This window comes from Athene cunicularia, assembly GCF_003259725.1.
Source record: "Athene cunicularia isolate RWA chromosome Z unlocalized genomic scaffold, athCun1 chrZ_part1, whole genome shotgun sequence".
NCBI classification, from domain to species: domain Eukaryota; kingdom Metazoa; phylum Chordata; class Aves; order Strigiformes; family Strigidae; genus Athene; species Athene cunicularia.
This window is the reverse complement of record NW_020799142.1, coordinates 35,594,375-35,606,754: the sequence shown is the minus strand read 5'-3', so window position 1 is coordinate 35,606,754 and position 12,380 is coordinate 35,594,375. Positions and strand designations below refer to the sequence as shown.

Here is a 12,380-nt window from a genome sequence, read left to right as displayed (position 1 = left end):
GTGAAACCCTTGAAAATCATTCTCTTTTTCTTTCTCCTTGATCGTGGATTCTGTGACCTACCACGGTTTTGGATTTTTATGTCCTTACTCACAATATTTGGTCAACTTTACAGTCGGTAGGTCTCTCGCTGTGCAGAGAATTGCTGTTCGAAAGGAAATGAGAAAAACTTTTCATTCATTTTAATTGACCTGATCCTGCTGTTGCTGTTTGGAATGGCTGAGCTTTCACAGCTCTTCCAGAAAGGACTGCTGAGGAGAGAAGGGCTTTGTATCATTAAGAAAAATAAGTGCTGCTTTAAGTTTAGGCTTACCAACATGAGAAGGCAGGCTTTAAACTAGAATTAATGACAAAAGAATGTAAGTTTTATCAGTGGCAAGGTGACCAGAGGCATAGTAACCATGGTTATAGGGTTTTTATAAAAAAGATTGAAGCAATACAGAAAACAGGATAGTGAATATGTCTGCTTAACATCTAAGATGTGCTCTATGGAAACTCAATGGAAGAATGTCCACAGTTCTGTACAAAGTTGTGATTTAGGCAATGTCAGTGTTTCCTTGGGTCCGTTTGTTATTGGATTAATACAGAACAAAAGTGGAGGTGGGTCCTGAAGGAAAAGGGAGGGGAAAATATGTTTCTCTATAAATATTTACCTTTGTATTGAGTCTGGAATATAGAGGGAGAGAATCTGTTAAAAGGATCTTTATGATAATAATAAATTAAAAAAAAAAAAAAAAAAAAGTGAGTGCTATGTTGAGGATCTACCATGAAGACCACCAAGAAGGATGAGATGGAAAGAACATTTTTGTAGACAACTGACAGAATAACTTGCCTTGAGGAGATACTAGTTAACCAAATACTTGTTGGGAAAAATAAATTGAATATAGAGAGTATCCAGGGTATTTTTAGACTAGGGTGGTGTGAGGTTTTGATACAAAAGGTGAAGATTAACACAAGAATTTTCTCACAAGGTTGCCAAGATTTTTAGAATGGGGAAGAATAGAAAAAAAGCAACTACAAGAAATTCAAAGACCTGCTTGCAAAATCCCGTGAAAAAAAAGTCTAAGAAAAAGGTGCTCAGGAGTTTGGCAGTTCATACAAATACATATATATTTGCAGGATATCCTAATATGTAGCAGTGAAAATAAAAGTAATACGTGGTCTTCGATGGTCTTCAAGAAGGAAGTGTAATGGAAATAGCCAGAATTGTCCCTAGAGATGAGTCATCTTGGACTTTTGTGCTTTTTTGGAAAGTCCAAAGCTTAAAAATGAGAGACAAGGAGGAAGAGTTGTCAAAGATAATCAAATAATCCAAAAGTTCCTTGTCGCTTTCTATAGTAAACAGCCAGTCAATTATTGATGTAAGGGAGGGCCAAGGAAAATTTTGGTCCCAGGGAGTAATAAATGATGTCAGCGAACGTATAACGTTTACTTAAAACATCAAAGGCAGCGGGTGGTGGGTAAAGCTCAGGTTACAACAGGGAAGATGTGACTGATAGCTCTTACATAAGCTGCCTGGGTTCAGTGGACTACGCCCACCAGCATTAACACTAAGCCCTCGGAGAAAAAGCTGAGGCCTCCTTGGAGTTATCAGTAACGTTCTGAACTCGGTGTAGTCCCATCACGATCTCGAACTGGGAGCAGCAAAGTAACTTTTAACAAAAAGGCAGCTAAATGATACCCACGAATTATAGGGCACGAAGCTTCACCGTGGTTTCTTAGAAGTTCAGAAGGACATAACCAAACGTGGACTGTATCAAGGAAATGAGAGGGGGAAAAAAAAAAAAAAAAAAAAAAAAAAAAAAAAAAAAAAAAAAAAAGAGAAAAGTCATTACAGACACTGTGGATTACACAAACCTAGTTTCCTTTTTATGGATAGCAACATTTGACACTTGGGTGCCACAAAACAAGGAGTCATAGTCTATATTAAATGATCGTTAGGGAAGTGTAAAGGTGGGTGGAAAGCAGTCCTTGGGGAGCAGCTACCAGCGGCTACTGCTAAACTTGATTTTCATTTCATAATGGGGAGTTTAGGGAAGATCCGGAGGAGAGTGGCCGAAATGGAGGAGCTGCCTAAGAGAGGAGAGGAAAAAAAGGCTCAGACCTTCAGCTTGGAGAGGGGAATGCGTGGTTGATGTTGCTCAAATCCCACAATGAGGAAGTGTAGGAGGCCTTAAAGGAGCTAGTAGGAGATCTCTATAGGGCTGAGAAGTGCTCTTTGTTGTAAGCAGCAACCAGGAAACTTAAGAGCTCAGGGAGTATCAGCAGGCTCAGAAAAGACTTTGTCAAAGTCACGGAGTCTTTCATAGAACGAACTCCGAAGGGAAGAGGCTGTTTCCTCTAGCATCTCTCATCCGGCAGTTCTGTGTGCTCGTGAAGTATGAAAAGTGTAACCTGAAAATAGTAACCGGGCTCTCCCTTAGCGTTTCCTAAAGTCCTGTCGGAGGAAAACCCCTGGGCTGGATGTACTGTTGGTCTCTCATCACCGGGGTGGTTAGGTCCATCGAGGGAGGGTAACATGTAACAGTTCGGTTGCAGCAAGAGGGATTTAGGCTTGTGAAAACCTTTTTCATTATAATAATACATAAGCAGGGAAACGGGTTGCCAAAGAAGTTCCGGAACCTCAACGGTTTTTGTGGGTGTAAAAGTAGATTACACAACCAGCCCGAGCTAGTCCTTAGCATAGGTAAAGGAACTAGATGACCTCTGTTGGTGTTGGTTTCGTTTTTTTTTTTTTTCCCCAAGTATTTGATGCTTCAGACTCTTATCTCATTGTCGTGTCACGCTTAGGGTTCATGTGACACCTGAATAATGTTAAATCTAAATGTGGAAACAGTCCGTCCTTTCTGCTGTAGTTTGCTGAAGAAGAGATTTTTGTATTGCATCACATTTCTGCACAGTGGTACTACCCCAAATGCCATTAGGGTTACTGTGCAGAAGATGAGTCACTTCCCTGGACTCTCTAACATCACTGAGCACGTATTGGAATTAACATTCTTTTGTTTCGATATTTTTTGTTTGTTTGTTTGTCTTCTGTGGCTTCGTCTGTTTCAGCTCTACTAAATGGATAACCAGGCATTTGAAATGCATGGAGAGAGCATACAAAGTTCTTCAAAAGCAAGAGAGTGGCCTAAGAAAGAGGTACCAATCGTTTTCTTTTACAGTGTTAGCAAAACGTTATGAACCGAGTCAGTCTGCAGACGAAACCCTTATTTTGTACTAGGACCTAACCCCATACTCTCAAAAAGGCCCGGAAAAAAATACAAGCTGTGAAGAGTTTCCCTTGCTAAGATCCTAAAATGCATGTGTGCACTAGCTAGGATCTGAACTGTGAGACGTAATTCCCTGGCCCCACTTAAGTTAATAGCTAAATTCTTTATCCTCTAATTACTGGACAAAGTAATTACCTTTGGAGGATTCCCCATTGGTTTTAACAAAAAGAGCTACTTAAAAGCTCATCTTGTGGTAATGTTTAGTATCTCTACTGAGTTGCACATTACTTTCTTTTTTTTCTTTTTTCTTTTTTTTTCTTTTGCCCCTTGAGAAAAGTATTTTTCTGTCATTTTCCCATCAAAGTTTTTTTTGTTTTGCTTCCCGGGATTTAAATTAACTCCACGCAACAAGAGTTGGCATATCTCTAGTCAGCCGGGACGTTTGTTTGCAGTCAGCACAGTGGCCGCTTCTTGGCTATAAATACCCCAAGGCCAGTGATTTCCCTCACAACGTAACTCCACGCAGTTGTGCGGAGGTTGAACGTAGGAGTTACGATCACGTACCATGAACAGCGTGCTTTCGGCCTCAAAAATAATTCTGGAATTGGTGCCGCCGCTGTGAAAAATGCCGCAAATTAAAGGTCCTTCAAATCTGGAAAATGAGGATTCCGAATGCATTTAACTATAAAGCCTTGTTCTCTGCTGAGATGCTGTGGTCTGAGTACGACTGTTGTGATATTTAATTGAACACAAGCTTTAAAAAATGAGCCATTTAAACTGAAAAACAGTTGCTCACCGAATAGAATAGGGGACTATTTTGAACATTTTTCTGCTGACAAGAGAAATATATTTGTAAAATAACTTCTGTCAAATCCATTCATGAAAAAGGTCATTTTGTTAAAATCAGCAGGTAATCTTCAATTTTTCTTTTTTTTTTTTTTCTTTTTGGTCATTTCTGATTGTCCAGCTTAAGAAATCAACATTCATAGCTCATTTTTAGGCACTCGCTGTCTGAAAAATCGTGCCATTGAAAGCAGATCAAGCTGTGCACCCAGAATCAGTACAGAGGTTTAAATATTTGAGCCAGAAACTGCAGTCCCTATTCATCTGAAGCTGCAACTTCAGCAGCAAAAATGGTTAAGGGACGGAAACCACCGAATACCCTCACCTGGGGGGGATGCTTCATGGTGCGAGAAGTGCCTTGGCTTTTTGTAATGAACTTGTGTGCAGCTGCTTCTCCCCTTCACCTCCAGAGGCCTGAATGTCCCCAAAGGAAATTTGCAGTGAAGAACTGATGCCCCGAGCAGTTAGTACAGATGAAATTTCCCCTGTTTGGCCTGTTTTCTCCAGCTGTGTGAGACGTGACATAAAGCAGGGGCAGCGTTTTTGCCCCAGAGATGCAGGTTTGCCATGAGTTGATGCTACAGTGGTTTGTGGTAAAGTTTAGAAACAGCAAGGAAAAAAAAAATAAATAATCTTTAAGCGTTTGTAAGACCCCAGGATGAGGAAGACGTGCTTTTAGTCGATGAAATAATGGACTTCGATAATCTGATAACATACTCTGTAAGGTTTCCAAAACTGTCACAAACTGTGTGTTAGAACTAATAAAGCTTTCTTTTTTTCTTTTTTTTTTTTTTTTGTTTGGGGGGGTGTTATTAATTTCAGGAAAGAAAGGGCAGCTGGCCCCTAATGAAGGTCTTTCTAGTTTGTCTGTTGGCCTGTGTTATCACCACGGCAATAGGAGTGTTGGCCCTGTCCTTGGTCTATGTAAAGAACCCGGCCTTTATAAAAGAGACAGGTGTGACAGACGATGGCACATCTTCCCCCAAACCAGCTGAAAAAAGTGTGGACGTCAAATTCCAGTTCCTGAATCATCTGGGGAAATCAAAGGTAAATAGTTCCTCTTGCGCAATAATAATCTAGCATCATATCTAAAAGTTTAATGAATTAATCTCACCTATTTTTTAAGTTGTTAGGTGATCGCTCTAAACCTCTTCTCCAGGCTTCTTTTGTAACCCACGGGGAGTGACAAAAACTTCCTGACAGCGTTTCACTCCAATTCGTAACAGATGTCAGAAGTGGTATGGATCTCTGGAGTGCCTCTTGGAGAGCTGAATATTTGCTCCAACAGATTAAGCTTGCAAGACAAGGCAACCGTTTTATGTGTGATTCTCTGTAGAGTATGAAATCCTGAGAAACAAAACCAAAAAAAAATCTGATTTTAGTAACCTTTTTGTTCTTAGGACTGGATTCAAACAAATGTTACAAGACGAAATGAACTCCGTGATCTTGTTTCAGTGGGCTAAAATGAATTAATTGACAATGTAAGGGAGCCCTAGGAATTCTGTAGCTTTTGTTTAGGTGTATTTTGATAGTTAGGCAAACATATCCTTTGAGCAAACTCTACAGACATACTCCTTCCTCTAAATATATCATCATCTAAAAAATAATTCCCGATTCGTTTTTGCTTTTCAGCAAAAGAGGGAAAAGGATTGATTAGGTAGGAGGGCACTCGAAGTTAATAACAGCCATCCCGGTACTTTTTCTTGTTTGGTTTTACTATGTAAATTTTATTTTCAAAATTAATTAATTTTGAAAATTGATTTTCAAACAAAGCGTGTCTTTAAGAATGCGAACAAAAGTGTTTGAAGAGGAGAGCAACCCTTTTAATACGCCCGTCCTCAGTGCAAGGGGATTCTTTCAAGTACAAAAGATGTTCTAGAGTGAGGACAAATATTGGGAAAGAAATAGCTTCGGGTGCAAATAGTTTGCAACTGTAGAAATTCAGGAAAACGTTCTGAATATTTTGAATCTAAAAGCTTGAGTATATATGTAACTCCTTTCCCAAATCAAAGTCTAGAATGATGTAAAAAGAGCAGGTGCAGGTAATTTTATACATGATACCATTATTTTTCTCTCATTTGTAGAAACAATACATCAGGACATGAGAAAGTATATAAATGATTGTGAAAAATGGTTAAAGTACATACAGAGAGAATCCTTGCTGAGAAAAGGAATAAGTCCCTTCGGTATTGCCCAGACCAAGAATTTTCTGAAATATTTTTGGATTGTTTGGTCACCGCTGTCAACAATTAACACAATTCTCCAACTCTCACTGACTTTACAGGTACATAACTACCCGGGTGGTGAAATTCAGTGGGCAAGATTCAGGAAGGATGTAAACGAATATCAAAGCGATGAAGAAATGGAATTTGGAAAAAGTATCAATAACCATCGCTCCAAAATGACTTTTGGAACTCTCCGGATCAAAAGCAAAGGGCTTCGGGCTCCCCACTGGCATTTTAATGCCAACGAACACGGCTACCTCCTACAGGTATTATCTCATTACTTCAGCTTTCCCAATTGGCTTTGCAGTTTAAAGCATCACATATTTATAGAATTTATAAGTATGTATGTAAAAAAAAAATAAATAAATAAAAAAAAAGCGCAACATATGTGTTATATAGAAATTTTAACAGGTAATAAAAGCAAAATTAGCATTGATTGATGGATGACATCAGTCCTCTTGCTTGAAATAACATTTTCAAACAGAGATGCTTGCAGTAGGCTGTTTAATGTTGTTACTCGCAAGAGTACCAGACATCTGTAGCTTCCAATGCAGTATAAAAACTGAGATCAGAGGAGATATTTGGATACCTGAAAGTTAAAAATTTGACGTACTTATTCAACTACAAATTGAAACTCGGCATGAGGAATTGAAGGTAGCGTATTAATTTGACAACAGAATGATCTTTCTTTGGAAGCACTTAGATATATCTCGGATGTTCATTTGTTTCTAAGAGTAATAATTCATTTTTTGATCAGCGTAGAACTGAACAGCTCCAGCTGGAGAGGGGATCCTACTTGGAGTAAGGTATTCCACAAACACCTGGTCCTCTCTCCAGCAGTTTTTGGTTGATAATGACTCTTTTACAGCTGTTCGCAGCCTCTTTCATAAGAAATGGCTTAAGTATGAGCCATGTGTATTTATCACGTCTTCCTTAAACCCTCTAAATTGTTGTCATGTCAAATGTTATTCTGGATTTAAGGTCACAAAGTCTTGTTAGAGAGTGCACCAAAATCTGTTTTTTTTTTTCCTGAGGGCCTTCCGGTTATTTGAATTATTGTGGATTAAATGAGAAAATCTTCATTCCTGTCATTAAGTTCTGATTATGTTACAGGGTACAGCCTGGATTGGAGTAATTGGGGCGGATGACAGCGTGGTTACCACGTACAACGTCACGGCTGGTCAAGTGATCTTCTTCCCTAGAAACACTGTTCATTGGATAAAGAATGTAGGATCAGAGGACTGTGTCTTCTTGCTGTTTTTTACAACGCATGAAGAGCTTCAGACCTTGGACGTAGACGATGCCTTTTTCTCCACCCCAGAGGATATAGCAGCTAGAGCATTAAAGGTCTGTATGATAGGGCAGCCAGCCTCCATCTGGTCTTCTACGCATTAATATGGCAGTCCAGGAGTGCTCTTTCTCTAATTTTTTGGAGAGGATCCTCCCTAGCCCAGTTCTCTCCAGTCCCACCAGTGTGGAAGGATGTACACATGTCCTTTGCACAACACTCTGCCACCCTGTGCGTTCTTTTATACAAAAGGAGAAATAGCCACTCCTCCCCAGGCCTGTAGCCACACCGGGGGTTGTTGTGGCCCAAGGGCAGCCCCCGGCATTTGCCCTCAGTGAAACTCTCCCAGTTGAGCTCAGCCCATGGCTCCAGTCCGGCTGGATCTCTCTCTAGAGCCAGTTTGCTGCATGCCTCTCAATTTCTCTGCACTGTGTGTCCCACAGCCACAAGGTGGAGTTAACTTCATCAGAACGTTCAAGAAACAAGCAGAAGATCAAGCCGTTAACCTCCCACCAAACTTGGATGAGCTTGTGCAAAATGCCACCTACGTGCAGTCCCCGGACAACCTTGTGTGGCAGTACTTCTACAATCTCAAAGGTATTCATCGAAGAATTTTGTATTTAAGATTTTTGTCTGTAAGTTTGTATGATCCCTGCGTTTCTAGAGAGGGAGAGGAGGGAAATCTGTAATCGGTTCACTAACACAGGAGTTAAAAAGTGGAGAAATTACCAGAATTTAAGGAGATAACGCCAAAAAAATATATTGGTAGTACATCTAGTTACTGTCCTTCGAAGGTGTATAACCTGATTCTTATCTCAAAGCAGTTTACCCTTTTGATTTTAAGCAGATACGAGAGCAGAATGCCAGTAAGCAGCAGGGCATGAACTAAATCCTGCCCAGCTCAAGCCTCTCTGCTGATGTGTGTAACCGGGACTGGTGCGTTCCCTGCTACACTTAAGTTGAGCAATAACCTAAACCTAAACTTTTCGTTTGGAAAAATCCAAATCGAATAGGCCAGGTAGTCCTGCAGCAGATCAGCTGGAGAGTGACTGGTGCTGAGCTGCTTAGAATATCTTGTGGGGGCATCTGAAGTGTCAGTGAATAAACACCTTAACATGCACTTAAGGTCCTTTTCTTTTACAACTACAACTTCATAAACACCGTCGAACCATATTCACCATTTGGCTTATTGTGTTAAGCAACCCTCTGTACAGCCTGGATTTAATGATTATCAGTGAGCGCCTAATAAACATAGATGACAAAACTTAATTCCGAGGAGTAGAGAAGCTATAAAAAGCAAAGAGAGGGCCAGAGCTCCACACACAGCTAATGGAGGTCATGAGAAACGGATGTGTGACAAAAATCTTTGCACTTAGACCGAAATGTTCTTCTGCGTCAGCGATGCTTTACAAAATACGTGACACGGTCGGTGCCACAAAGGTTCATTTGAAGGAGTATACTGAAAGTTAGCGTGTTCTTTCGGTGTGTCGTTATTGATGGGAATTTAGGATGGAAAAAAAAAAAAAATCTAATCAAGAGTTTTTCATTATGTTTATCTGACTAGAGAAAAATACAGTAATGGACGCTACGTAGTGCCCTGTGTGTGACAAATAGATAAGCTAAATGAGTCTTCTTTGTGGTTCCAGAGGCTTGTAAGATTGAAGGCCTCGCACCGAGCGCGTGGGAAAGTCTTGAAATTGGCCAATGAACCAACAAGCAACGTCAACCAACCCTTGTTGGGAACGTTCATTTCGCTCTCTTTCTTTTAGGGTCAACAGAATATCCTTTCCCAGGAGGAGTCTTCCAGTGGGCTCGTTACCGCATAAACGGCACCGGACTAAATGAAACGGAGAAAATTTTTAGCGAGTCTCTGAACAAGGTAACGTGCTTTTAATTGGATAGCGTAGCTCTTCAAAGCGTAGTCCCCAGTTTCTGGGGGCTCAGCACTGCTTTGTCGTGTCACTGCTCAGCAAACCACCAAACTTGGGTGGGTTTCTGAGCATTTTTTGTTCTGCTTTTCAGCATGAAAACACCCTTACCTTGGCAACTCTCAGGATAACCAGCAACGGACTGGGGCAGCCTCATTTCCACTTCAATGCTAATGAGATGGGTTATGTCATTAGCGGCTGTGGACAGGTAATTTATTACATCCGTGAGGGATAAATCACTAGAGTTTGGGCTGTAAAACAATTACAGACCTAATAACTGATTCCCAGCCCTGATAATGATACTACAATTAGTAGCATTACAAACCTTTCAGTGTCCACGCTTGCCTTTTCCATACAAAATGTTGATCTCGGTTACATTTGTGGGAACTCGTTGGTCAAAGTGGGAGAGCTCAATTTTTCAGAGTCACAGAATCATTTAGGTTGGAAAGGACCTTGAAGATCATCTAGTCCAACCACTTTTTAACCTGTTAAGTTGTTCAGAAAAATCACACATGCTTATCAGAGAAAGAGTCACTCCCCTGAATGCTGGGGGGACAAAATTAAAAAAAAAAAAGAAGCAATACTTTTGATTTCGCGCCTCTGAGGAACCGATAAATAGAGAGAATTTAGTGTTAAGATTTAGAGAATGGGATTTTATTATGGTTTTCACTTGGTGCAAATTTGAAGCGCAAGGATAATTAAGATGAGACTGCGTAACGTAAGCACGTGCCGTGTTCTTACTCAAGGATTTCCCTGGGAGCCCTCAACTTTTTTGGCGTCTCGGTGAAAGGGCCGGTGCTGCGCTGGCTGATCTCAGCGCAGTGCTGGGACCGTGGCTGTGTATTTATCCAGGAACAGCACGCTGGGGGTTGTTGGTGTTGAATATTGCTGCTTTATTTGCGATAGGCTGGAGTTATTCTCTCTGGAAGCACTGCCGTCTTCAACATCGGCATTGGCGATGTCATATTTTTCCCCGTTGGAACCCAACATTTTCTCAAGAGCTTATGTGATGAAGATTTGCTTTTGGTTCTAGCCTACAGCACAGGAAACCAGGTGAGAATTCCTAAGGGCAAGGGGAATTTAAAAAAACCTCTTCAGCTACGCTTTTCTCACTCACGTAAGCTTTACACTTTGGTGCACCGAAGAAATTCTAAGAATATATCGAGTCCAAATTCCCTTCTGGTGTGAATGGTTGGCATACAACAGCTCTCAAACCCCTGTACACAGAAACAGGAGGTGGGGAAGACAAAGAAAAGGTCTGTGGTAGGGCGAGACACGCTCCCGTGGGTGTGTAAGAGGTGGAAGTCAGCTCCTGTTTGTGCAGGACGTACGGCTGGGGCTTGTCCTGGGGTGGCCCGGCCAGGCTGAGGGTCTTTACAAGCTGAGCACCCACAAAAGGGAGAGATTTTCCTAAACAAAGTCTGTATCCCGGGTGCTAGAGCAAGGGTGTGTTTATTTAAGGCTACACACATCCACTTGGCAGCCCAGCCTAAGCCTTGTCATTAGTTAAATACTTCCACGCTAATTTGTCTTCATCTTGGACTCGAGTTGCACTTGAATGTTCTGTATTATTAATATTGTAAAAATGATCAGGTAGCTGTGAGTACTCTCTTTAAAATATTGTCTTTGTTTTCTTCATAGCTGGAAACTCTTCGTATGAATGACTACTTCCACGGGACAGCAGATCACATCCTGGCTCAGCTTTTTTTCAAGAAACAGGCTGAGTTTAAGAACTTCCCAAAGACTGCTAAAAAATCAGGGAAATAACCTCTCTTAGCAGTCAACGCTTCCAGGGATTTCTTCACCATCCCCATGTTCCTAGCAGTACTTTTTGGTACTTTTCTCACTATTTATCCAGAGGAGATGTTCAGAAAAAAAAAAAAAAAAGAAGAATTGGGAGTTATTAACTATAAAAAGATATGTTTTGTATTTTTATCATGTTTTATTTATAGTGCAATGTAATGTGATTGTATATTAAAGTAATTTCTACCGTTACAGTTGCCTTTTGCTCTGTCAGACATCCATTATCCCACCCAACCTCTTCCCTCACACTGCTGAAGGCTGATTTTCTGTCACGCAGAGAGGGCTCTCACCCAGGGCACAAATACAGCTCAGTTTGTCCCCAAACCGGGCACGTTACAAGCCCTGCATCTCTCAGCCATGGCTGGAAGGAGCTCGACCTGCACTCAGCTCCTCTTCACTCTCCCTCCCCTAACTGGGAGTTGGGCACTGCCTTAAAATTTAAGACGACAAACTCCTTTTCCTGACTTGGCCACCAAACTGCTAGCTGATTTTGAAAGTAGTCTGTAAACTGGGCCAAAAAGAAGGGAAGATGGTTGCCCAGACTGGCATCTGTGCCGTTTTTTTGTGACCCTCACATTCCCCTTCCTTGTGTAAATATTTAATTACAGTCAACAGGCTCTAGGGAGGCAAGATCTTTCTCCGCTTCCCATGGGTTAGGGTGTATTTTATTTTATCTCGGGAAATACTTGCTTAGTTCATGGAGTTTAAATCAAATCAGGATCAAAGTGGTTCACTGATTTATTATCAACACTTAGCAAACAAGGATTCAGTGAAATACACAGTTGGGATTCAATTTAATTTCTTCTTGAGGCTCTTGGTAATCCCCTGGCTACTCTTTAACCGGGCTGAAGGTCATCTTCCTCTTCAGCTTTATCGCTTTGGAGCAAACATCCCACCAGCTGGGGGTACTCGGCTTGTGGGTGCGGCCACCCTGCCCTTCCTACGCGCGGGCTGGGGCCGTCCCGGCCGTTTGCGGAGCAGAGGGAGTGGCTGTGCAGGTCCCTGTGCCAACCTCGGCTCAAAAGCATGCCAAGCTCAGCTCAAATGTGAGTGCCGACCTCGGCTCATAGGCGATGTGCACCC

The 12,380-nt window shown here is 41.3% G+C and overlaps 1 protein-coding gene across 1 annotated transcript in view; it reads left to right on the top strand.

Annotated features, from left to right (window-relative positions):
• DYNAP (dynactin associated protein) overlaps window positions 1-11,371 on the top strand; it is an 11,517-nt gene extending 146 nt beyond the window's left edge. Inside the window, exons 2-10 of the mRNA XM_026865875.1 lie at window positions 3,053-3,139; window positions 4,876-5,100; window positions 6,338-6,544; window positions 7,392-7,625; window positions 8,010-8,163; window positions 9,336-9,445; window positions 9,589-9,702; window positions 10,401-10,547; window positions 11,136-11,371. Of these exons, the coding sequence (XP_026721676.1) occupies window positions 3,062-3,139; window positions 4,876-5,100; window positions 6,338-6,544; window positions 7,392-7,625; window positions 8,010-8,163; window positions 9,336-9,445; window positions 9,589-9,702; window positions 10,401-10,547; window positions 11,136-11,261 (1,395 nt within the window). The 5' untranslated portion in view covers window positions 3,053-3,061 and the 3' untranslated portion in view covers window positions 11,262-11,371. The remainder of the gene's footprint in view (window positions 1-3,052; window positions 3,140-4,875; window positions 5,101-6,337; window positions 6,545-7,391; window positions 7,626-8,009; window positions 8,164-9,335; window positions 9,446-9,588; window positions 9,703-10,400; window positions 10,548-11,135) is intronic.
• Window positions 11,372-12,380: the final 1,009 nt, after the last annotated feature.